Source organism: Amblyomma mixtum, chromosome 5 (genome assembly GCF_055824585.1).
Source record: "Amblyomma mixtum isolate Tamu chromosome 5, ASM5582458v1, whole genome shotgun sequence".
NCBI lineage: Eukaryota > Metazoa > Arthropoda > Arachnida > Ixodida > Ixodidae > Amblyomma > Amblyomma mixtum.
In genome coordinates, this window is record NC_143016.1 from 189335741 (window position 1) to 189362242 (window position 26502).

Genomic DNA, 26502 nt, shown 5'->3' on the forward strand with positions numbered 1-26502 from the left:
ACACCCGTCAAAATTCGCGCGCGGTGACGTCACGATAACTTGGACCAATCTGGAACGCGGACAAATACGCCTTGCTCGTCGGTAAATTTGTTTTTGAGGAAAGGAAATGTATCTGTCTCTCAGATCTCGGTGGACACCTAAACCTCGCCGTAACGGGAGGGATTCAGGACGTCCCTCCGGTACTATTCTCTGACGGCTATGCGGAGTGGGCAACACAGGTCACCAACATACAGAAACAACACACGCAAACACTTCACACCACCGACGAGATCCCCGCAGTGGACAATCACCTCCTGCATCTGTGGGAGGCGTGCCGGAGCTTAACAAAACGATGGAAGAAACACAAGACGAATCGCAAGCTTAGAGCTCGTATTGCACAACTTACGGAGCAGGCTGCGGCATATGCCGCCCAGCTCACAGACACCAATTGGATAGAACGCTGCAACTCGGCAGCGCGTCAGATGAGTTCGAAGGGGACTTGGCGTCTCTTGCGCAGCCTCATCGACCCTTCTCAAACGAAAGGGGAGGCGCAAAAACAGCTCCGGCGGGCTCTGCACGGGTACCAAGGTACGACGGCGCAACTTGCGGACACTTTGTGCGACAGGTATCTCTGCCGCACAAACGACCCGGTTGGGCCCGAGTACACGTACTCCGGCAAGCCAAATCAGGATTTAGACGCCCCTTTTGAGTTGCATGACCTTAAGGCGGCCCTGGCTAAAATGCGCCGAGGTGGGGCACCGGGTCGGGATCGCATAACAGTGAAACTGTTGGCGAACCTCTCCGACTGTGCATATCTCCATTTGCTACAATACATAAATCAGATCTGGGATGGGTGTCCGCTCCCACTCGAATGGAAAACATCCCTTGTAACGTTCATCCCAAAAGCAGGTAAAGCCGTGACTACGGACAACTTGAGACCCATCTCATTAACCTCGTGTGTGGGAAAGCTCATGGAGACGATGGTTCGGGATCGCCTCTCTCCATACGTGGAGGGTAAGGGCGTCTTTGCAGACACTATGTTCGGGTTCCGCCCGCACATGTCTGCACAGGATGTCCTACTCCAACTACACAGGGACATAATACGACCCACAGCCATGCAACAAAACGACAAGGCCATTCTCGCCCTCGATCTTAAGGGGGCGTTTGACAATGTTAAACATGCCACCATACTCTCTAACTTGAACACCACTAACTGCGGGGCGAAGGTCTTCGCCTACGTCAGAGACTTCCTCTCTGCGCGTCAGGCACTCCTCCGGATCGAGGACGAGGAGTACGGCCCGTACTCTATGGGTACACGAGGTACACCACAGGGGGCGGTGTTATCACCGCTCCTTTTCAACATCGCCATGATGCACCTGCCCGGCCGACTGGCTCAGGTAGATGGCATAAAACACGCACTCTACGCAGATGACATTACAATCTGGACCACCGAGGGGAGCCTTGGGGAGATAGAGGACCGCCTTCAGCAGGCCGCCACCATAGTCGAAGCATATGCTGCCGACTGTGTTCTCCAATGTGCTCCCGCCAAATCAGAGCTTCTACACGTCAGGACAAACCACAAGGACAACACGTCTCTACACATATCTCTGTCAGGCGGTCCCATCAGAGAAGTGGCGGAGCTCCGGATCCTGGGTCTGTTCATCAATAACAAACTTAGGCCGGACTCTACTATAGCGAAACTCAAGAGCATAGGTGAACAGGTAGGGCGCATGATCCGCCGTGTTTCCAACAAGCGGGGTGGTCTGCGGGGCAGGGACGCGCTACGGCTCGCCTATGCCTTCGTGACCAGCCGGATCCTCTACGCCGTGCCGTACCTACGCACCACCAAACAACAAGACGAGCGCATTGACGCCATCATCAGGAAGGCAACAAAGCGAGCACTGGACCTTCCGGTGGCTACCTCCAACGCCAAACTGAAGGCGTTGGGAGTGGTAAACTCCTATCAGGAGTTGCGGGAGGCCCACCTCGTGAACCAATATACGCGGCTATCGCAGACGGTGCCTGGGCGCCGCCTGCTAAACCGCTTACACATCCAACACACATGCATACCAGAGGGGACGGAGAACATCCCGGTGCTGTGGGTGGTGGTGGTGAAAACATTTATTTCGAATGAACTGGAGGTATGTTTGGATCAGCCCGTAAGGGACCGATCCTTACAAACACTAGGTGGAGGTCCCTAGTATGGGACCCCAGTGGCGGTTGCCGCCGCCCGGGCGCGCCCGACTAAGGCTTGTTGGGCCTGTAAGTCGTGGCAGCCGAGCAGGGTCGCCTCCCAGTCCTCCCGGGTTGGGTTGGGGATGGGGGGAATAGCGGGGTTGGAGGGGCAGGCCCACACCATGTGATAGGTGTCAGAAGACACTGCACTACAGTGTGGGCAGCTGCCGCTAAAGGAGGGGTCAAAATGTTTTAGCGCTGCCGGGCACAGCAAAGTATTGGTGAGAAGGCGGAGAAGGAGCCGCTCATCCGCCTTCTTCAGGCCTTTACATGGGCTAGGGTAAAGGCGATGACAATTTTGATAATATGTTGTAATATCTTTGAGTGTATAGACCGGATTAAAATCGGGTTCCTGATCGGATGGGGAGGAGAAAACAGCCCGGTGAGAGAGCGCGCGGGCGGCTGCGTCTGCTGCCTCGTTTCCTGCCAACCCCTGATGAGCAGGGGCCCATATGAGGTAACGGTGTGCGGGGTCCGTATCCCGTATGCAATTTTGATATATTCGATAGGCTAGGAAGGGAGTGCAGCCTTGTTCGACGTTCCGACAGGCCCCTCGCGAGTCGGTGATTATGTATTTTGAATTGGAATGTGAGGCCGCGAGAGCAATCGCGACCTCTTCTGCTTGTGTTGCACTGCGAGCTCTAAAAGTTAGGCCGTTAACTGTGTTGCTGTTGTGAACTACCGCGGCCGTGTACCATCCCCCATGGTGAGGGCCGGAGGTGTCCACGTAGTATACACCTGTTTTGTTGCCATAATATCGGGCTAGCGCTTCCGCTCGTGCCAGGCGCCGACCATTATGGTCTTCATGTGACATGTTTGCTGGAAGAGGCCGCACGTGGAGGGCACGTCTCCACAGTTCCGGGATGCGAAACCTGTCTTCCATTGGAGGGGTGTGTTGGATATGGAGTCGAGCAAGAAGGCGGCGACCCGACTCCGTTAGCGACAAGCGCGTGTACTGGTTTGTAAGGTGCGCCTCCCGGAGCTCCCGGAAAGTATTCACCACCCCAAGAGCCATAAGCCGGCTGTTTGAAGTAGTGATAGGGAGGTCAAGGGCACGTTTAACAATTTTGCGAAGGATGACCTCAAGGGCGTCCTCCTCTTGTTTCCGTAGGTGGAGATAAGGAGTCGAATAGAGAATTCGACTAGTTACGAAGGCGTTTGCCAGCCGCAAGGCATCCTTACTTCGTAACCCACCGCGTTTGTTGGAAACCCGGCGGACCATGCGGCCCACCTGGTCCCCCACCTTACGGAGTTTGGCCAATGTAGTGTCTGACCGCCTGTGTTTGTGGATGTAGAGTCCGAGTACCCGTATCTCATCACTTTCGCGTATGGGACCACTCTCAAGAGAGAGAGATATTTTAGTTGTGCACTTCTGTGAGGGGCGGAGGTGCACAAATTCCGATTTTTGAGGGGAACATTGAAGACCGCAGCGGCGGGCGTAGCGGTCTACTATCGTCGCCGCTGTTTGCAGGCTGGTTTCAATGTCTCCTGTGCTGCCCTGCGTGGCCCACAGAGTGATGTCATCAGCGTACAGGGCGTGCTGCACGCCGGCGACACCACTCAGCTGGGCCGGCAGGTGCATCATGGCCAGATTGAAGAGCAGCGGGGAAAGTACCGCGCCTTGAGGGGTTCCCCGCGTGCCGAGTACGTAAGGACCATGGTCTCTATCTTGAATTCGAATGTAGGATTGACGATCCATTAAAAATTGGCTTATGTATTGGAATGTGTTGAGGCCACAGTCGGTGTGACTTAGGTTAGTGAGTATGATCTCATGTGTTACATTGTCAAATGCCCCTTTAAGATCCAAGGCGAGTACTACCCGGTCATTATGGGGGCATTCGAGGGGGTCAAGGACTTCCCGATTGAGTTGCAGGAGGACATCCTGTGCGGATCTGTGTGGGCGGAATCCGAACATGGTGCTCGCAAAGACTTGTTTGTGTTCAAGATATGTAGATAACCGATCCCGCACCATCGTCTCCATTAGTTTGCCCACACATGAGGTGAGAGAGATGGGGCGGAGGTTATCTGTGTCAATTGGTTTGCCAGCTTTAGGAATAAATGTGACCAAAGCCGTTTTCCATTCGATTGGCAGGGGGGTGTCCCCGCGCCAAATCGCATTTACGTATTCCAGGAGGGACTGGTATGCCAAGTCGGGAAGGTTCGTCAAAAGCTTGACGGTGACCTTATCCCGTCCTGGCGCAGTGCCCCGTTTCATTTTGGCGAGAGCCGCCCGCAGATCATGGAGCTGGAAAGGTTGATCCAGCTCCGTGTTCTCTCTGCCTGCATAAGAGTACGCAGATCCACGGGGGTCTTGGGCTGTACACAGATACTGGTCCCGAAGTTTCTGTGCCAGTTGAGTCGTGTTGCCAGGAAAAGCGTGCAGTGCTCGCTGCAAATGTTTTTGTGTTTCGGATCGTGTTTGGGTTGGGTCGATTAGGGCTCGAAAGAGACGCCACGTGTTTCGGCTGGACATTTGTCGCGCGGCCGTGTTGCATCTATCTACCCAGTTGCAGTCGGCGAGTTGGGCCGCGTACTCTGCCGCTTTCTGGGTAAGCTCGGCAATTCGAGCTTTAAGCTTTCTATTGTGTTTCTGCCGTCGCCAACGGCGGACGAGGCTGCGACGGGCTTCCCAGAGGTGTAGAAGGTGGTTATCCACGTCCGTGACCGCCTCTCAGAGCTGGATGTGTGTTTCATGCGAGGAAAGGTGTGCCAGCAGCTGTTGGGACCATGCTGTGTAGCCTTGCGCGGAAATGGGTGTATTATCAAGTGAGTTAAAATTTTGCCTGAATTTCGTCCAATCTGGGATATGGGCTTGTGTTCTTGGACGCTTGAGGGGGCGTGTGCGTAGTGTAGTGTTAATGATGCAGTGGTCGCTACCGAGGGTCTCCTCGGTGTTGAGCCAGTCTGCGTGTCGTATGTTGCGAGTGAAGGTTAAGTCCGGACACGTATCCCGTGTCACGGAATTTCCTAGCCGGGTTGGGTGGACAGGGTCCGTGTGGAGGGTGAGGCCCAACGTGGACGCAAGCTCCGCCAGCTTACGCCCGCGCGACTCCTCCTTGCGATACCCCCACTGCTGACTGGGAGCGTTAAAGTCGCCCACAATCAGCAGGGGATCGCGGCCCGCTACTCTTAGCGCGCGGCTAAAGAGGTCCGCAAAAGTCACTCGCTTTAGTTTGGGAGAGCAGTACACGTTGAGTATATGCAACGGTGGGTCCCTGCGGCGGACTGGTAGGAGGGTCACCATTACATAAGAGTACTCTAGTTGGAGGTCGAGATCCACTAGGTTGGCTGTGTAGTCTTTGTGAACGAGAAGACAAGACGCGGGGTCCTGTTGGAACGTCGTGTAACTTGAAATTGTGGCGCCCAGGCCTGGCTCTTGGAGGGCAACCACGGCTGGTAAGGACTCGAAAGTTTCAAGGTAGAGGCGGAAATTGGCCCGCTTAGTGCGGTCCTTAAAGCCTCTACAGTTCCACTGTGTTATTGAAGTTGACACGGCCGAATTGGATATGGCGGAACTCCTTTGATTAAGGTGTCTCGCCATGATTTAAAATTCTTGGGGGGGAGGAGGAGGGATTGGCTGCCTCAGAGCCAGCTACTTGCGCCATCAAGGGGGTGATGATGGAAGGAGCGGGGCAGCTGTCCTCATTGTCCGAATCAATAATCAGACGGTTGAATTTTGAAGGACGGGATACGTCCCTAATGGGCCCCGTCCGACGGAGGAGGCGGGGGTTGTCCAATATGTGTTTTGATACTACCGCGGGGATGGCAGATTTGACCTTGGTCAAAATTTGGTCCATGGCGGTCTCGATCATAGATCGTAATTTAGAGGTTAAGCGCTCCTCCATCGCGGAGATGGCTGTCACGAGGGCAGGCGAGATCTCCGCGTCGCTCTCCATTGCGTCCGAGTTCTGCGGGCTCGGAGCGGCGGACGCCAATTTTGATTCTAAATTTTGAATTTTGTTGAGCAAAAGCTCATTCTGTGCCCGGAGCACGTCGATCTGTTTTTTGTATTCCGCATCGAGTGCGGAGACGGAGTGCTGTGGCGCCACATGCTCTTGGTCGCTCCGCTCCCGCGTAACATGGACATGGCTTCACATGAAGGCAGACGACAAGCGCGGGTTCGCACGCTTGAGAGGCAATATGGGTATAAAGAGGGCGTCTATTACGTGGACATCACAGGGCCGTCGCCCGCGGGATTCTTCACGGCTGCCGTAGTCCACCGGGGAATGAATGTCGATGGGCTATCTTTTCGGGCCCCAAATTCAACACGAGCGGAGGAAGTCGCAATAGCTCTCGCTGCCGCCGATCCAAAATCGAAAACGGTTATTACAGACTCTCGCCGGGCCTGTGAACATTATCTTGCAGGCGAAATATCACCTCTGGCCTCGCAAATTCTAAGACGCGCTCTCGCCGATCCAACTCGCACAAAAGTGATCTGGGCTCCTGGCCACCAGGGTCTACGAGGCAATGAGGCCGCTGATGCGGCCGCCCGAGCGCTCACACACCGGGCTCCTCATCCTAGCTCTCATGGCTCAGAAGCTCATAAACCGCTTCTGCGGTTCTGCGAAATCCTAATTTATTATTGCGACAGCCACCGTCTCTACCCGGCACCTGCCAAGGGGCTGAGTAAGGCGGAGGAGCGAACTCTGCGGCGCCTGCAGACAGGAACCCTTCTCTGTCCTGCAATAGCAAAACACTTCGATCCGAACACAGATGGGCGCTGCCCGCACTGTGGAGAGGTCTGCGATATCTTTCACATGGTGTGGGCATGTACTCAGAATCCTCACCTTCCCCCCTCCCCCACCCCCACCCGAGAGGCATGGGAGACTGCCCTCCTCAACTGCTCCACACTGGAGTCCCAAAGGGCTCTGGTCAAGCGGGCGCGAGACAGGGCCTCGTCATGCGGTGTCCCGGACTAAGGATACCGACCATGCAGCAGGGTTATTTATTTTTTTAACCCTCAAGCTCTCTTTGATTAAAGTTTTTCACCACCACCACCACCTTTGTTCATTCCAAACCATCGAGCTGGCATGGCGGAGTGGTAGCGTGCTCGACTCGCACTCCGAAGACCGGGGTTCGATTCCCAAGCTCGGCCGATTTCCTAATCGGTTTTATTTATTTATCTGGTCTGACTAGAAAGGTTAATTAGGCTAATTGGTTAAGTAAGCGATTAACTAAACTCAGTCAAACTTACTTGGAGCATTACTATACGATCCCTTTAATTGGTTGCATGGTTAGGAGGCAAAGTACAATTGACCCCGTTTGAAATTCGCGCACTGTGACGTCACGACCGTTTCGACCAATTGAAAAGCGTGACATTTCTGTTGACAGCTCCTGCTTACAACGATGAGGCATTAAAGGCTTCCGCCTTAATACTTCTTGCTAACATTTTCATTCGGCTAGAGCCAGGGTGGTCCTCATGAAGCAAGGATAGCACTGCGGGCCTCAGGTTCTCAGGTATAACTACTCTCGTCCCCCATGTGAGACAATTTTGTTCGACGGAGAGTTCCAGGCGGCGGACGTAATAAGGTTGCAATTCGTCCACGACGTTTGCTGGCCAATCCGATCGAACGCACTCGAGGACTTTGCTAAGGATGTCGTCTAGTGCAGCTTCTTTTGACAGGTCTCTCGCTGTGAGCGGGGTGCATTCGAAAATAGAAAGACATTCAGCAGTTTCTGCTTTAGCAGAACCACAAGTACGTAATCTTCACAGAGCAGCAGCAACCTCAATTTCAGTTCCCTTGCGGTATTTCAGAGTGAACTGGTAAGCAGACATAATTAATGGTTGGTTGGTTTATGGGGTTTAACGTCCCAAAGCGACTAAGGCTATGAGAGACGCCGTAGTGGAGGGCTTCGGAAATTTTGACCACCTGAGGTTCTTTAACGTGCAGTGACATCGCACAGTACACGGGCCTCTAGAATTTCTCCTCCAAAGAAATTCTAGCCGCCGCGGCCGGGATCGAACCCGCATCTTTTGGGTCAGCAGCCGAGTACCATAACCGCTGAGCCACCGCGGCGGCTCTTGGACATAATTAATGACCACAGTTGTAGTCTGGCAGCTGCTAATAATGGCGTGGCTTTGTTGTGACCCAAAATTCCCAATAGTGGTTGGTGGTCCGTGTACAAGTCAAATTTCCTGCCGTACAAGAACTTGTGGAATTTCTGCAAACCAAAAATAAGAGCTAGAGCGCCTCTTTCACACTGCGCATAGTTATTTTCTGCAGGTGTCAAGGTAGGCGACGCAAATGCAATTGGACGCTCTTCGCTGTTGGGAAGCATGAAAAATGACCGCTCCAACACCATACGCTGATGCATCACATTGCAACCCCAGCGGTTTGTGTGCATCGTAGTACGTGAGCGCTCGGCTGCTTATAAGGAGCTGTTTCGTGCCCTAAAACGCATCGCTACATTTCTTCGTCCAAACACAACGCTCTCCCTTTCGAAGTAGCTTGTGCAATGGCTCTGCTGCAGGCGCTAGGTTGTTTAAAAATTTGTCATAGTTGTTCAGTAGCCCTAGATAAGCTTCCAGCTAAGCGACATTCGCAGGCTCAGGAGCATGGGCGATTGCTTTCACTTTGCCTTCGGAGGGATGTATCCCCTCCGAGCTTATCTTGTGACCGAGGTAACACACTGAGCTTAGAAAGAACTTGCATTTATTTGCCTTGACAGTAATGTGGTATTAAGGCGAAAGCCTTTAATGTCTCATCGTTGTAAGCAGCAGTTGTCGACAGAAATGTCACGCTTTTCAATTGGTCGAAACGGTCGGGACGTCACAGTGCGCGAATTTCATACGGGGCCAATTTTACTTTGGTTAGTAACCATGCAACCAATTGAAGGGATCGTATAGTGATGCTACAAGTAAGTGAGTCCGATCTTAGTTAATTGATTAATTATCCAATTAGCCTAATTAACTTTTCTAGTCAGGCCATATAAATAAATAAAACCGAGTAAAAATTGGTCGAGCTCGGGAATCGAACCCCGGTATTCGGCGTGCGAGACTTGCATGCTATCCACTCCGCCATGCCAGCTTTTTTTTCTTTATTGCATTTTCACCACAACGGGTACAAAGAAGTAAAACTTGTCAGCAACACTTGCACTGACACAGCAGGTTAACATTTTTTTCAGTTCAACCAAGTCATCTAACACATTTAACCAAGTTGGCTGATCAGGCAGTGCCTGATACACTTCCTTCAGACGTATGACATCTTCAATGAAATGCTCGCGTGGAGATCTCACAACTACTTCTGCGTTGTTGAATTGTGTCCTTGTTTTCCATAAACTATGGAGGCCAAGGAGCATAATAGTGTCATAAGGGATGTCCTGTTTTCCTACCGGTAAGAACCTGATGCCATGCGGGTGTAGCGGTAAATCTTTCTTTAGTGTTCTTTGAAGCACATCCCACAAAAAAACCGCATCCCAACAATCTAAAAAAACGTGATCTATTGTTTCAGGTTTTTCACATAGAAAGCAATCTGTTGACCAAGGGACAAAGAGTCCTTTATCATGCTTCCATGTTTTGACCGACAGAGTTCCGGTATGAAGTTTGAAGAAGAAAGTTTTCAAAGATGGGTAAACTGGCATTCTTTTAACCCTTTTGAGCACATCTGCTCCTGGGCCTCCGCAGTTTGACAATCGGTAAATGGGTACAGGGAGCATTGATTCAATTAAATCTTTATACAGATTTTTTCTAGTGACATTGGAGAGGTACTGCATTGAAAATCGCACTTGTAACATTCTGCACGCAAGCACAACTTCACGCAGATAACCTCTCACTGTACCACGTATGTTTTCAACAGAGCATACTACAACTCCTGGTAGCAATCGACATAAACGAACTTGCATAACTGTGCGAAGAAAAATATCGTTCTGGTCGCGAAGAAACATAAAGCGGGACACGATTTGTCGTACAAATAAATGAACAAGACCGAGACCTCCTCTCTTCACGGGCAAGAATAAGTTTGTTCGACTAGTTCTTTCCCATGTCGACGCCCAAATAAATACAGCAAAAACTCGATGGATCCTTTGAATATTGAACCGCGAGGCGCTCAACACATTCATGACATACCATATCTTGGAGATGAGGAACAGGTTACACACAGTGGCGCGCGAGAACATTGATAGTGGTCGCCCCTGCCACCCACTGGCCTTTTTCTTTGCTATTGCCACTTGTTCATTCCAGTATAGTTCCGGGTTGCTATAAGAGTTCAGCGGTACTCCAAGATACGTCGTCAGAGTTGTGGCCCACCGAAGTCGGGAGTAATAGTCTGGCGTTTCCTCCCAGTCACCATGCCAGAATCCATAACTCTTCTCCCAATTTATTTGCGCCCCGGTGCATTTGCAAAACTTCTCAACAACAGCCGTGGCTTCACAGATACACTGTTTACTTGAGCAGAACACGGCGATGTCGTCAGCATAAGCTAAGATTTTAACATGCGCTGACAGTAACCTGAAGCTAGTTATACACTCAGAGTTTAGTATAGCCAGACATAGGGGCTCAAGATAGATTGCGAACAATAGGGGTGACAAAGGACATCCCTGCCTCACTGAAGATCGTACGTGTAGGCTTTCAGTCAGCTCCCCATTAACAATGACGCGCGTTGTGCAGTTCGCGTACGCCATTCGTACGCCCTCCGTTATTACACAGCCCACATTAGCCTGATCTAGCAAGCTGAACAGAACCTCATGAGATACACGGTCAAAGGCCTTTGCGAGATCTAGCTGCATCATTGCCACCCTGTCGCCTAGTGCATCGCAGCATTCAAGCACACTTCGCGCTATGTGTATATTAGTGGCTATGCTCCGACCCTTGATACCGCAAGTTTGATGACTCCCCACTAGTATGGTTATGACGCCCTGAATTCGTTTTGCCAGAACCTTCATGAATATCTTATAATCTACGTTTGTGAGGCTTATCGGGCGATAAGACCCCACCAACAGACCTTTTTCTGGCTCAGCAAACTTCGGTATGAGTACAGTGTGCGATGTTGTGAATGACAATGGCGTACGCTTTTTCTCGTACGCTTCGACAATAACTTTCAGCAGAATTAGAGCGATTTCTGACTTGAAATATTTGTAAAAGGCGGCTCCTAAACCACCAGGACCGGGTGCTTTACCCAATGGCAGTTGATCTATTGCTTCCTCTAGCTCTGTAACGGTTATTGGCTGTTAAAGACGAATTCTGACTTCATCGTCGAGCTTTGGCATAAACGGTAGGAAGTCGTTGTGGAAACTACCCTCCGCCCTTCGCGTGTTACCCAGCAAGTCACTGAAATGGTCTCTGATTACGCCCTTGATAATGACGCTATCGGCCGATACCTCGTCACCGTTTTGTATCTGGCGTATTTCTTTTTGACAAGCGTATCTTTTTTCATCGCCTAATGCTCGTTTTGTTGGCGATTCCCCTGCCCACAGTTTCTCAGCACGTGCGCGCACCACCGCTGCTCTGTACTTATCGGTGTCTATTTTTTCCAACTGTGCTTTTGTATTTCTTATTTCATTAAAACAAGTTCCTGGCTGACTGCTTTCAACATTAATGAGCAGCGCAAGCTGCTCACGGAGCTGGATTTCCTTCTGCTTTTCTTCAAATCTCATAACACTGCTTGTTTCAATTGCCCTCATTTTGACGAACTGCTTAAATTCTTCCCACTGAACAGCGTAACTTGACGGTTGGTCCATGAGCAGCTTTTCGAGCTTTTTCCTACTGTACTGACAAAGCGTTCTTGCTCCAATAACTTTACATTGAGTTTCCATAAAGCCCAATTAAACGGCTTTTTAAAGCGTATCCTGCCAAAATTTGTAGCCACTAGACAATGGTCGCTAAATGGAACCGGAAGCAGACCCCCACTCCGCCATGCCAGCTCGATGGTTTGGAATGAACAAAGGCGCGTCTAATGAATACGGCGTCTTCGCTCACTCCCATCCTCCTCCCTTCCCTTCCGGCGAGGTTTAGGTGTCCACCGAGATATGAGGGACAGATACATTTCCTTTCCTCAAAATCCAATTTACCGACGAGCGAGGCGTAGAACCGAATGGGCAATGGCGTTCTATGGACTCCCTGGCAGCGTTGCAAGACGCTGTCGCGTTCCACTCAGAGGCGAAGCTTAACATCTTAACCACACATCAGTTACCACCCTTTAGGTAAAAAAAAATCCCCCCTGAATTTTGACGGGTGTCCACCGAGATATGTGAGACAGTTACTGCGTAATTTCCTTTCCTCGAATACAATTTTCATTTTCTTCATTGCGGGCCCTATTTGTCTTCTTTCACTCCCACTTCCTCCCTTCCTCAACGGTGCGGTTCAGGTGTCCACCGTGATGACAGAGAATTACTGCGCCATTTCCTTTCCGAAAAAAAGCGCTGCGTTCAAAGGGTAAGGCATCGCGCCGAACGGGTGGTGGTGTTCCGTCGACTCCCTGGCAGCGCTAGAACACGCTGTCGCGTTCCACTCCTAAAGGCGAAGCTTAAGCGTCATTAATGAGCAGTTAATTAATATTCAGACATTAATCAGTAATTAACCATTAATTAGGGATTTGTCATCACTTAGTAATTAGCACAAATTATATGTGACGCCACCAGTGCCACAGAAGCAGCGAAAGTGGTGCGGAAAACGCTTTCGCCTCTACGCACTTTAGACAGACAAAGTGCCCCCTGAATTTTCGTTCAATCGCTGCAAAATTAACTCGTGTTTTTTCGCAGTCATCTATGTCCTGGCCAGCTACAATTACATCGTCAATATAGCAACCTATATTCTTAATGCCCATCAAGACTTTATCCATTAAGGATAAAGCCGGGGCACTCGCTATACCATAGGAGTCTGTTCTACCGATAGAGTCACCGGGGCGTGTTTACTGTAACAATTGCTTTGGATTCCGGGCTGAGCGTCACCTGCTGGTATGCCGATGATAAGTCAAGTACACAAAACACTTTTCCCTCACAAAAGGTTGAAAACCAACCTTCAGGTAAGGGCAACGGATAGTGATCCGTTTTTAGGATCGGATTGAGCGTGATTTTGAAGTCGCCACACAACCTTACTTTGTCACCTTCCTTCTTTGGGACCACTACGAGGGGAGTTGCCCAATCACTCTGCGTTACTCGCTCGATTACACCCTTCTTTTCAAGGTAACAGTTCTTTTTCTACTGTAACCTTCGCAGAAGGATAGCAAGGCACAACAAAGAGATAGAGGAATATGCGCTCAAACTTTCTAGGCAAAACTGGGAATCGCTATGCGACAAAATGGACGGGAATATAAGTCTGGCTCGCACATGGAGTTTACTCAGATACCTCCTAGACCCTGACGGATGTAAAACGGCCCAGAGGCAAAACCTCCAAAAGATCCAGCATAAACATGAGGGTACAGAGCAAGAGCTGCTCGATGAGATTCGATCTAAGTACATAGGGGACACCGAGAAGGTACCTCTGCATGGTTACTGTGGGATACCCAACGATCGCTTGGACGAACCCATTACTGAATCCGAAGTGCGAGCAGAGCTTGCTAGATTAAATACTAATTCAGCGCCCGGACCGGATGGGGTAAGCAACAAATTGCTCAGAAATCTCGACGACAACTCTATAACAGCACTCACTGCCTACATGCAGAAATGTTGGGAGGCGGGTGAGATTCCTAAGCAGTGGAAGTCGGCTAAGGTGGTACTTATTCCTAAACCGGGGAAACCTTTGTCGATCGAGAATCTAAGGCCTATATCCCTAACCTCCTGTGCAGGGAAATTGATGGAGCATGTAGTGCAGACACGTCTCAACAACTACATGGAAGACCACCATCTTTATCCTATCTCCATGCTGGGATTCAGGTCTCATCTCTCAACGCAGGACGTGATGCTGCAACTAAAACATGAAATTCTGGACTCACAAACGCGGGACGCGAAGGTCATTCTGAGTCTTGACCTGGCGAAGGCTTTCGATAACGTCACGCACAAGGCGATCCTGGATAATCTCAGCCTCCTGGGAGTAGGCCCGAAAACCTACAACTATGTTAAAAATTTCCTTTCCGACAGAGTGGCCCAAATTAACTTCGCGGAAAGTAAATCGGACTACATAGAGCTAGGTAGCAAGGGGACCCCGCAGGGATCTGTACTGTCCCCGCTTCTTTTCAACATGGCCATGATCGGGCTTCCTAGCAAACTAGCAGCGATTGAAGGTCTCAGTCATTGCATGTATGCGGATGACATTACTATGTGGATTGGCAAAGGAACTGACGGTCAAATAGAGGAGACTCTCCAAATGGCCATAGGAGAAGTTGAAAAGTATGTAAATGATAGGGGGCTTAGGTGCTCCCCGCAAAAATCGGAAATGCTTTTTTACCAACCAAAGAGGAAATCACGGTCGGATCCCCCGCGGATATCTCTTAAGGCGCAGGGACTCGATATCCCGACGGTGGACAGGATTAGAGTCTTAGGGCTGTACATTCAAAACAACGGTTTCAATGGAGAAGCAATAAAGAAGTTGGAGATATGCGCGCAACAGACTATGCGGCTCATCCGCAGAATCGCAAATAAGCGCTATGGCATGAAAGAAACGAATCTAATCAGATTAGTTCAAGCCTTTGTAATAAGTAAGATTGCTTACGTAGCTCCTTTCCTTAATCTCAAGGCAGCGGAGAAGTCCAAGCTGGAAGGGATCATTCGCAGAAGTGTCAAGCAGGCGCTGGGTTTACCAATTCGGACCCCCACCGCAAAACTTTTAGAACTAGGTCTTCACAACACATTGGATGAAATTGTGGAAGGCGTGACAGTCTCGCAGTACGAAAGGCTGTCGGGAATCGTTACAGGCAGGCAAATCCTCGCGAAACTAGGAATAAATTACGAGAGTCAACGAGGTCCGAAAGTGGACATGCTTAAGAGCGTGCGCGATTGGCTGATGATCCCACCACTACCGAAAAACATGCATCCCGTCCTCCACAAGGATCGCAGAGAGAAACGGGCTGAAGCCCTCGGAAAATGTTTCAAAAACTATCCGATAGAAGACGTGGCCTACGTGGACGCAGCTAATTGCGGGAGGGGGAGAATGGTGATAGCGGTAGCTAGCGCCGAGACATATCTCCGAGCCGGCGCTTCGATCACGACGGACAGTCCCGAAATTGCAGAAGAAGCCGCCATCGCACTTGCAATAGTGGGCACGGATGCGTCAATGATAGTCAGTGACTCAAAGGTAGCAGTGATGAACTTTGCCAAGGGGAGGGTCTCCCCTCTGACGAACGGAATCCTGCGGACTGCAAGGGACGACCGCAAAATTCGCATAGTCTGGACACCTGCACACGCATCCCTGGCTGGAAATGAAGCAGCTCACGAACTGGCTCGAGGTCTTGCTTTCCGAGCCAGTGGCCATACCGAGGGCTTCGCAGACAGGGATCGTCTTGTAGGTTACAGAGAAATCACACAACATTATAGGCTCAATCGAACAAAGTACCCCGCTGCTGATAAATCATTGACAAAGAGTCAGGCCACCTCTTGGCGCCGTCTCCAAACTTATACGTTTCCGAACCCGGTTATGTGTAGTCGTTATTATACGGGACAATATTCAAACGAGTGTAAGCAATGTAAGGCCAAAGCGGATCTCAACCATATTCTCTGGAAATGCCCTTTTGCCCCCCTGGAGGGACAAAAAATAAAGTCACTTGAACAATGGGAGGCTCTCCTACTCAGCTCCGATCCGGAGACTCAAACAAAAGTCGTCCAACTGGCCGAAGACGCCGCCAGGAGCCAAGACCTTCTGGCCGTCGTTTAGGCGGGGGGCCTATATGCCCTTCAGACTGTTGGCAATAAACGTTTTACAATCCAATCCAAAATCTACCGCTTCTCGCAACGCAAAGGGTACTGGCCGGGACTTACAGTGCACTTCGGCTGCAGAACCAATTTTGCCTCATAGTTCCTAATCACTCCCAAAGTGGAAGAAAATACACGAGGGAACTTGGAATGCAACTTCAACACCCTGTCGTCAATGCTGAAGGCGAAAAGAGTTAAGCTGTAACTTGTCAAGCCAGCTCCTGCCTAAAAGTATAGGCAGATTGCGCTCACCCTCACGCACAACAACAATAGGTAACACGGCGTACTGAACTCCATAGCGAGCAGAGACATGGCATTGACCGATCACATGAATTTTTTCACCTGTATAAGTTTTAAGCACCAATTTCGTTGGCTCACACTTGACATCCGACAACTTAGCGACGTACAGGCTTTCCGGCACAACAGTCACAGCAGCACCCGTGTCAACCTGCATTGGCAGGTCGTGGCCTTCAAAGTTCACAGACACAACATAGCTCTTCTTAGAAGACGTAGCGTCGCAACTGTATAGCGTGAGCTCCTCTTCCGATGACTCGGATACTAGAAGATGCGTTTTTAGTTCCTCACGGCTTGCCTGGCACATATTTTGAAGATGACCCACTTTCGAGCACCGTCTGCACTTGTGCGTCTTGTACCAACAGCTGTCTGAAGCATGCGCCTTGTCACAGCGGCTACACTTCTGTTTTGATGTTTTTGCCTTTTTCCTCGCGTTGAGTCATTCGTCTTTCGGTCGCACCTCTCGTGCGTTCCCACAGCGTTGATTGCCTCATTGCGACCTCTTTGTTGCAATAGCGTGGCCTGCTGTGTGGCCAACTCCCTATCCAGCGCAATTTTGCATGCGCCTTGAAAAGTTAAGCCTTCCGTGCTGAACAGAGAGTTTCCTCATTGAAAATGCCTGCTACTAGTCTGTCTCGCAAGGAATCCTGCAGAAAGCCTCCCAAATTGCACTTCCGAGCCAGGTGTTTTAACTCCAGAACGAAATCTCCTACGCTCTCTTGCTCCAGTTGAACTCGGCGGTTAAACCGGCACCTTTCAGCAATGACTGAAGTTTGCGGACTGCAGGGCTTCTTAAGCAGACTCTTGACTTCAGCGAAAGTCTTTTCACCGGGAAGGGCTGGAACTACCAGGTTCTTGAGGCCTTCATACGGCTCTGCGCCAAGTACTGTTAGAAAAACTGACAGTTTCTTTGCTTCCGGGATCTCATTGGCGCTGACGAAATGTTCAAACCATTCCAAGTAGGAATCAAAGTTCTTGGGGTCGTACTCATCGATTCTGCCAAGGCGCGAAATCGCTTCGGTGCACAAACGTAATGTAGTTACTTTTCGTGTCGGTGCCTTGCTTGGTGCATAGGATCCGTTGTCAGTTGCTTCATAGAGTAACATAAAAGTAAAGAGCGGACACTCGGGCCCTTTCGCGGCCGAGTTCGGCGCTTCCCCGTTTCCGCCAGATGGCACTGAACGTGCAAATAAAAAAAAAGAAAAAGAGTATGGTCTTGGCATGTCTTGGCTTCCTTCTGCGGAGTGACTGATGCGGTCATTGTCACCCTGACAGAATGCACGTAGTAGGTTCACTGCCGCTTGCCAAGCGCACGCGATGCGTGGCATAACGCCTTTGCGGTTTGTGGTGACGTGTTCGCCGCGGCGTCCAGGCAAGCGATCAAAGCCAAACGCTTTTGACGAGCGTTGCACGTCGAAACCTGGATAATCGTTGCGTGCTCCGTAATCGTCACGCTGGTGGCCGGCTGCTCAGCTGGGCAATGTGACACCGCCTCCTCTGCGAGAGTGGAGAACGCACAAGACGCAATGAAAGTCGAGCCTGCAAGATTCCCGTTGTCGCCTATTATCTCTGAGGCTAGTGCGTTTCCCCGGGTCCGCTAGGTGCGCTGTGCACAAAAGTCGGCCGCTGGGGCCTACGGGAGTGTCCGCTCTTTACTTCTATGTTACTCTATGGTTGCTTGCCCCTGGCCGCCAGCCACTTGCAGTCCGCGTTAGTGGCTTCCGATGTGCGTCGTCCTATCTTGCCCAGACACGCTTGGCACGCCAGTCCCGACGGATCCCATCCTCGTCGCCAGTGAAATAACTACGACCAGCATCGACGAAGGTCCAGCAGAGCCTTGCCGAGAGCATGGTGTTCTTACAGTGCGCCGATAGCGTGCCGTGCGCAGCTTATCAGCAGCGCGGAATGACACGTCAGCGGCTCGCTAGGCGCTCACGCTATCACAGACAGGAAGGAAGCTTAATCTGAAACAGATCAGTTTAGCTTTCGTAGGAATAATTTAAAAGCTTTTTAGCAAGCTATACATAACCTTTTTATTAACAGCATGTATGAGTTTAATAAAAGTGGCCCTTTAAAATTCTTGATATATTTAGACCAAACTAAAACGAAACAATAGAAAGTAAATGTTGACGACATAACATCTGCCTACCCATGTACTATGGCGGATAGTTTCAGTCGCTAAATAAGAAGCGCATTTTCCGAGCTGGATGATATTGTTCATATCGCATGATATTGCATTGCGCATTGTTGGCATGAAATTGAAATCAGACGCGAAGTCCTCCTGGAGATCTTTTTAATATCAGGACATGAAAAACTGGTGTACCAGATGTCACTCCTACTTTATTCTTGAGGTAATACTCTAAGCAGCTTTCTGGTCGTTAAGGGTAACGGACTGGATTCAAGACAAGGCAAGCGTAGCAGGGAGGCCAGATGAGATTAAGAAGTTCGCGGGGATAGGGGAGTCGCAGCTTGCAGAGGGCAGTGTTAATTGGAGAGGTGGGACAGGACCCTGGCCTGCAGTGGGCGCAATCAGGCTGATAATCATGGCGTTGTGATCATTCAATATACCAAATCGTCGGCGAAAGGCACGTGTTGTGCCAATGCATAAAATGGGAAGTCGCCTTCTAGTTACTAATTAGCACCCAGTTTTTATTACCAGTGAATGCTGCAAGTTGTTGGAGCATGTCATTGCAAATTACTTCCAAAAATTCCTCGTTCAACACAGAATATTCTCTGTATGGGGGATCCGCTAGGTGGCGCCGCCCTGGTTAGCTGGCTGACTATCGTGCTCCGTTTTTCGCCTGCCCCCGGCCTGGTCCAGGGCCTTGCCCGCCCCTGGATTTACACTCCATCGCGTCAGGAAGACATCCGCACCACGAGGACACCATTCGCATCACGGCCCGCTGTCGAGCTGGCGCTCCAAGCGCCTCCAAAAATCTGCTGCGGAGCGGCGCCTCACTAACCCTAACGCGCCGCGCCTGCACCTCTGGCATGCAGCGTCTCAACAAGCCCCTGCAGCCGAGACCCACCCATACCTCGCCGGTGTCTTCTTCCGACGCGGCCGCCGCGGGGCCTACTCCAACCACGCTTACAGCCATGGATCAACCGGCTGCGTTCAACACCGGCCACACCACCGCGCCCATTCCCGTCGCGTTCACCGACGCTGGGAGCTCCGAATCGACAGCCGCAACGCAGCCGGCAGCGTTTGTCACCGCCGCGGCGTCCACTGCTGGCCAACTCCACGCATTAAGGGAATCCAAGAGCTTCGGGCCCACAGACGCATCGCAGTCGACTGCGTTCGTCGCCGCGGCACCTACTCGGACCACACTTCCCGCTGACAGCAAGTCCAGCACCTTGGTACCTGCGTCGCAGATTGCGGCTCAGGCTGACGACACAGCAGACATGGACCTTACGGCGTCCCCGGTCGACGGCCATCTCATTCCGGCCCCTGAGGTCGGCTGGACCACCATCGGTGCCTGCCGTAAGCCTGCCTCCGCCACCCGGCCCCGCACCGAGCTCATCACAGTTGGCATCCAGCTTCCCCCTGGCACCCTCAACCTCAAGATACCGCTCTACGACGTCCTCGCCGCAGTCGTCTCCGCTGCACAACTGTCCTCCGAGAGCAGTGCGGAGATTACCCTTCAGGCCAAGCCAGCCCAAAGCCTCGTCTTTTTAAAAACTCATTCCCCTCTCACCGCCCACCTCCTGCTTTCTATCACGCATCTTCAGCTTCACGGTAAGCGTATCACCATTAAAACATATGCCCCTAATCCTCCCATCTCATGCCTCGGCGTCATCCATAACGTCGGTGGCCACTTCACCCCTGATGACCTCATGCATGATATCGAATCATTCAAAACCGATATTCTTGCTGCTCGTATGATGGGCACCACTCAGTCGGTGCTCATAACTTTCGCTGGAACCGTAATCCCCCACTTTGTGTATTTCAAACGCGTTGCCTTCCGGTGCCGTCTCCATAAGCCTAAGCCTCCCACCTGCACCCGTTGTCTCGCTCTTGGACACCGCGCCCACCAGTGTCCACAGCACAGCGTTCCGGCAAAGTGCCGTCGCTGTGCTGCTCCTCTACCCGCCGACCCTTCCGCTCATGTATGTGCCCAGCCCTGGTGCGTTCATTGCCAGGTAAACACCCACCCCTCCCTCGACCCCACTTGCCCCTTTCTCCTCGGTAAACAACGGGAGTGTGCCAAAGCTGCGTACCTACGATACCTAGCTTTGCGCCGGGCCACGCAACCCACCCCCTCCTCCTCCTCTAATCATGAACCTCCGTCAGCTCCGGTCACGTCACCACCAGGCTCCTACGCCGCCAAAGTTAAAGGCTCCTCGGTTCCAGCGTCCCTTTCCAGCGCCTCTTCCACTGCACCACCCTCTCCATCCCTGACTGACGAGAGCCGCTCCTTCGACCTCCGGCTCGCTATGCTGGAACGCCAGCAGCGAGAGCAACAGGGCATTTCCCACGACCTACAACAACAGATCCACGCCTTGACCCAAACCCTCCAAACAACCACCTCCTCTCTTACCTCCCAGCTTACCAAGCTAAATGAGCACCTTGCCACACTCACCACTCCCTCCTCCACCGCCCAGGTCGCCCCTTTGGCTGATCTCGAAACCACCACACAGGCACACCACACTCGCTTGATTCAGCTAGAGACATCGGTTCTGCAGATTCTTACCACCCTCCAAGCACAATCCAAACAATTAGAATCCTTCACTTCTACGCTCCAATCCCTGCATGAGTCACTGCCCCCGGCCAAAAAGAAGGAACGCGTACCCTCACGAAGTTCTACCTCTACACTATCATAATGGCTTTTGGCGAGGACCTCAAGATTGTGCAGTGGAACTGCCGAAATCTGTGCCATAATAAGACCCCCCTCCACCAGTATCTACTCGCCCTCCCCTCCCTGCCCCATTTTCTCCTTCTCCAGGAGACCCGGACGGCCCGCACTGTCCCAGGCTACCGCGCCTACCATGCCGCTACGGCCACACCACTTGCGTCTATTTATGCACGTAGCGACGTGCTCGTGGAGCCACTTGATATCCCCTCCGTCCTTCTTAAATATTTAGTTGGTGTGGTCTATTACCACCCTTCTTCCCCCGTCTCACTCGCCCTTTTGTCTTTCTACAACCCCCCTGTTACCTCCTCTTTATTTTCCGCCCTGGGCAAGTACCTTCACTCTCTTCCTTCTAACTCCCATCTCCTCTTTGGTGGCGACTTTAATGCCCCTCACACACTCTGGGGCTACCCTCAAACCCTCAAACTTGGCCGCCTCCTCGACTGTTTGGCCCAGGAACGCCACCTCACCTTTCTCAATACTCCTGGCTCCCGTACTCGAGCGGGCACTGCCTCACAGCGCCCCACGACACCCGATCTCACTTTCTCTCGGGGTTCACTTTCATTTCACTGGCAAGTGACAGCCGAAACTCTTCTCAGTGACCACTATCTTGTCCACATTTCCACCTCTCTTTCCCACATCCCTCGATGTCATCCGGTCACTCATACTGACTGGAACGCCTTCCGCGCTAATCTCGCCTCTGACTCCTTTCAATCCTACGACGACTGGACGTTGCGCATCACTGCAGCGCTCACGTCCAGTAGCCGTCGTGTTCGCTCTTGTCACCCAGTCCCAGACCCAGATCCTCACCTACTCCGTTTATGGCGTCGCCGTAAACGTCTTCAACGCTCCTTCCGCTGCCAACCCCACAATACCCAACTTTCTTCCCGGATCACTGCTCTGCGGGCCGAGATCGTCGCCCACTGCGCCTCACTCGAGCACTCTCGTTGGAGTGCTCTTTGTGACCGTCTTGACTCTGCATTGCACTCGCGATCCACATGGTCTCTCTTCAAATCCCTCCTTGGCACTAAGCCTGCCCTTGCTCCCACTCTAGCTAAAGCCCTCACTCAAGGAACTCCCTCCGATGTTTTTGATCAGCTCGCCTCTCTCTATCTCCCGCCCCCTCTGGCACCCTCCTACCCGGTGTACTGCGGTGGACCTAACCCCGATCTGGACCAATCCTTCACTCTCCGGGAGCTCGAATCGGCTCTGGCTGCTAATGCTACACGCTCGGCTCCCGGTGAGGATGCCATTACATACACCACACTTCGCAACCTTCCTGACTGCGCCAAAGAATTCCTCCTTAAAACCTACAGTGATGCATGGGACAGCGGCTGCCTACCCAGCTCCTGGACCTCCTCCCTAATTTATATGATTCCAAAGCCGGGCAAGCCTCCCTCTCTCTCTAACCTGCGCCCAATCTCCCTGACATCATGTGTTGGTAAGACCCTTGAGCGAATGGCCCTGACTCGCCTCTCTAATTTTCTCGAGACGAGGGAGTTCTTCCCTCATTCTCTCATCGGCTTCCGACGCCACGTCTGTGCACAGGACATGTTTCTGGTTCTCCAGCACACGTTTCTGTCACCTACCCCCACTCAAATTCACGCACTTGTGACCGTCGATGTTCCCAAGGCCTTCGACGGTGTTTGCCACGACCACATCCTTTCCCAACTCGCCTCCCTAGACTGTGGCTCCCGCATGTACTGTTATATCCGCTCATTCCTCTCTAAACGTGTCGCTCGCTTTCGAGTCGACACCTATCTGTCCGACCCCCACAACCTCACCCGAGGCACTCCTCAAGGTGCTGTTCTCTCTCCTACCCTTTTCAATCTTGCTATGGCCCCTCTCGCCTCCCAGCTAGCTGAAATTCCCGACCTGCATCATACATTTTACGCCGATGACATCACTCTCTGGTGTTCGTCTGGCTCTCCCGGTCACGTACAGGACACCCTGCACCGTGGCCAAGATCTCATCGACTCCTTTCTCACCACTGATGGCCTCTCTCCTGCTCCTGAAAAATCCGAGCTCCTTCTCCTCAACCATTCCTCATACCAGCGCGCACACAACCAATTCGTCTCTCTCCACCTTTCTGGCTCTCCCATTCCTGTCGTCACGCAGTGCAAAGTTCTTGGCTTTCCTTTGCATGCAGCCAAGAACGTGCAAGCCCTCCACCGTACTGTCACCACCTGCCACTCCGTAACTCACCTCCTGCGGCGCGTGGTCGCTCGGCGCTCAGGTCTCCACGAGGCTCATGCGTGCCGAGTTGCCCACGCGCTGGCCCTCAACAAGGTCTTGTACTTTGCACCCTACGTTTCTTTCAATCAGACTCAACTTAACGCTCTTGAGACTGCCCTTGTGGGCCTCTACAAGGCAGCTCTCAACCTCCCTATCACTACCTCTACTGCAAAGATCTTTGCAACAGGCCTCTTTCATCCTCTCCATTCTCTGCTCTCTCTCCATCATGACTCGCAGATTGCCCGGCTTTCCCTTACCCGTCAGGGTCAGTGGTTACTGACTCAAGCGGGTATCTCGCCCATTCCCTGCGCCCCGTTTACCTCTCCTATTCCCACCCCGGCTCCCAATCTTCGGATCCTCCCCCTTCCGTCCAACATGTCCCCCGTTCTGCACGCCGGCCGTCGTCATGCGGCCGCACAGCACCATTCCCCTCTCTTTGATACCCAGGGTGTAGCTTACACGGATGCCTCCTTCGTGGCTCCTCGAGGTTCCTGCGGCTACGCCCTGTACCACCCCCACCTCCCCGCTCCTGAAACTCACACCAGGGGCGCTATGCTGGAAGGCCCGAGTTTGCTGAAACTCGGAATCTTCCCGAGTTCTGGCGACGCCCTCAGATGAGTGAACTAATGGTAGCAAGACAAAATCCCACCCTCGTCACGCCTCCAGCTTCATTGGGTTATCTGGATATATTACGTGCTTTATCATCACATCGGCGCCACCTCATGGGCTTCTTGGGCGGTCTACATAGAACGGGTCACGTGAGCCAACCACCGGTGCACTTTTCATTTCTCTGTCGCTCCACCAAGTGCATTGCCTGTGCAATTCGACAAACGAGGTTTGTTGAATTTTATAATGCACTTAGTACACCTTTATAAGCATTTTATAGTGTGCAAGATTTGGATTTAAAGCGCTTTAGAGTGATTCATGCATTATTAAATTTTGCTTTGTACCGCGAGGGAACGCTACCAATGCTACATCATGTGCAACGCTCTGAAGGCTTCGGAAGTAGTCCGCAAAAACAAATAAAGACAGGTGTATCACTCCGCGCTGTTTTGTGGCCGTGTGGTCTAACGCGTCGCTCCGGAGAGTCGACAGGCGATGGGAGTGCGTGGGTTCAAATCCCGTATGGTTAAACTTTTTTCCGCACATTTTTTTTTTTCATCGCAAGTTGAATTCCGCGTGACTTGAATGAGAAAACTCGTTTTTTTCAGAATCGCTTGAATATTATGCCGTGCTCTGAAATGAACAGCATGCATCTGTTCATTTGATGCATACCGCATACACCATACACCATGCATACACCACCTCGATATGGCCTGTTTTCCAATGTTAAGTGTTAAATTTTGAACATAGTGTTGATTCCCACAGTGACAGAAAATAGTACTGCCTCAAGAGTCAGCTTGGCTCGATTTCCCTGCTCTCCTAGAAGAGCAGAAGCTGCTCAGGCAGGATTTTCATGCAGCCAGGTAAAAAGAGTTCCAAGCTGTGGGAGAGTCAAGTAAGAATGCAGAAAAAGTTGTACAACGCTAGGAAAAAATATTTCGAAAGAGCACACAATAAATGAGGCCCGACAATAAAGAATGCTGACCCCACAGTGTTTGCGAGAACTGGTTTATTCTGGAAACAGCCAGTGGCATGGATCACAGTGCATACAAATTAAAGGACACGTGCAGTGGATGTACACCAACACACAATCAGTCAAGTGCTCCAAAACTGAAAAAAAAAAATGTGCTGCCATCGAACAACACTATATGATAAAACGAAAACCTGACCAATGTACTAACAAAGACGTGACTTGAAACAAATTCACACTGAACTGAGCAAGAGCAAGCTTGAAATCATTCACACCTCCGAAAAATTAAGGACAAAACATACAGTACTGGCTACCTCAACACTGGCACTGCATAACATGTCAAAACGACCAGAGATTGACAGTAATGCAAGACAACACCAAACCAGGGATCCCTTTTCAGGACATGAAGATCAGACACCTATACATACCATTCCCAACCCTCACACACAAAATGAGGCCAATGCCTACGGGTCTGTGAATGTTCGAACTTTTTGGACAGCATAATTGAATAAATTTCTGTTCAGTTAGTCGAACGAATCAATGAGTATATGTCCAAAATTATTTTAAATGAATCCAATTTGCTCTCAAATTTTCAGATGCTTTCCGAATAATTGACACAACGCTTCATTAAGCTCCACCGTATTTTTCTGCAATTAATCTTCCAAAAACTGCACACATTGACGACGTGTACCGGTATACGTATTCTATTTGGAAAAAGTACTATTTGCACTCCCTTACAAATTCTACTTCTATACAGACACTATTAACACGACCACCTCACCACCCACACTACAAGTTACTGCCCGATACAATTTGATGCAACGAATTTCAATGGTGCAATGATTTGATGGAAATGTTTTTTTCCTCGGCAGATTGATCAACACACACACCCACATGCACACATATTTCACATTTCCACCCACACACGCACAAAGGTGACCACAGCAAGCCGATGAGTCCTCTCTCTTTCCTCGGTAGCATGCGTATTACACATCAATTCGAAGTCAGACAAGTTCCTCGATGCCACTCAAGTCTTCATCACTGGAATCGGTGCTCGACTCATCAGAGGAGGAGTTGCACGAGTCAGAAATACTGAAGACAACCGGTTCAATTTCAGCGTCAACAATCATATCGCATTGCCATGCTTCAGCCTCAACTTGCTCCACATGAACACAACAGTTTTGCCAGTTTTCCTGGCTTACAGACGCCAGTGCTTCCGGCAGGAGCTTTTTCAATTCAGCCAAAGTGAAACATTTATTGCGACTTGCGATTATGAATATTGCATAAGAATGCAATCTGCCAAGTGACACAAAAGCTACCGTTTAAAAACCCATTAAAATGCATGCATGAAATATCTGGAAAAATCCATGCACCTATTACGTGCACAAACATGAGGTAAAACAAAAAATTATCTACACTGTGTGTAAAACTGCTCAGTTACTGATAAACGGAAGCGGTTTTTGAGGTTTAATGCCCCAAAGTAACTCAAGCGATGAGGCATGCCATGGTGAAGGGCTGCCAATAACTTCAACCATATGGTGTTCCTTAACATCCACT

The 26502-nt window shown here is 51.0% G+C and overlaps 1 protein-coding gene across 1 annotated transcript; it reads left to right on the plus strand.

Annotated features, from left to right (window-relative positions):
- The first annotated feature begins 19339 nt into the window (after nucleotides 1-19339).
- LOC149345191 (uncharacterized) lies at nucleotides 19340-21624 on the plus strand. Its single transcript, XM_089542733.1, has 2 exons — nucleotides 19340-20023; nucleotides 21231-21624. Exons 1-2 carry the CDS (start codon nucleotides 19384-19386, stop codon nucleotides 21314-21316), a joined length of 726 nt encoding a protein of 241 aa, XP_089398859.1. The 5' UTR covers nucleotides 19340-19383; the 3' UTR covers nucleotides 21317-21624.
- The last annotated feature ends 4878 nt before the right edge of the window (nucleotides 21625-26502 follow it).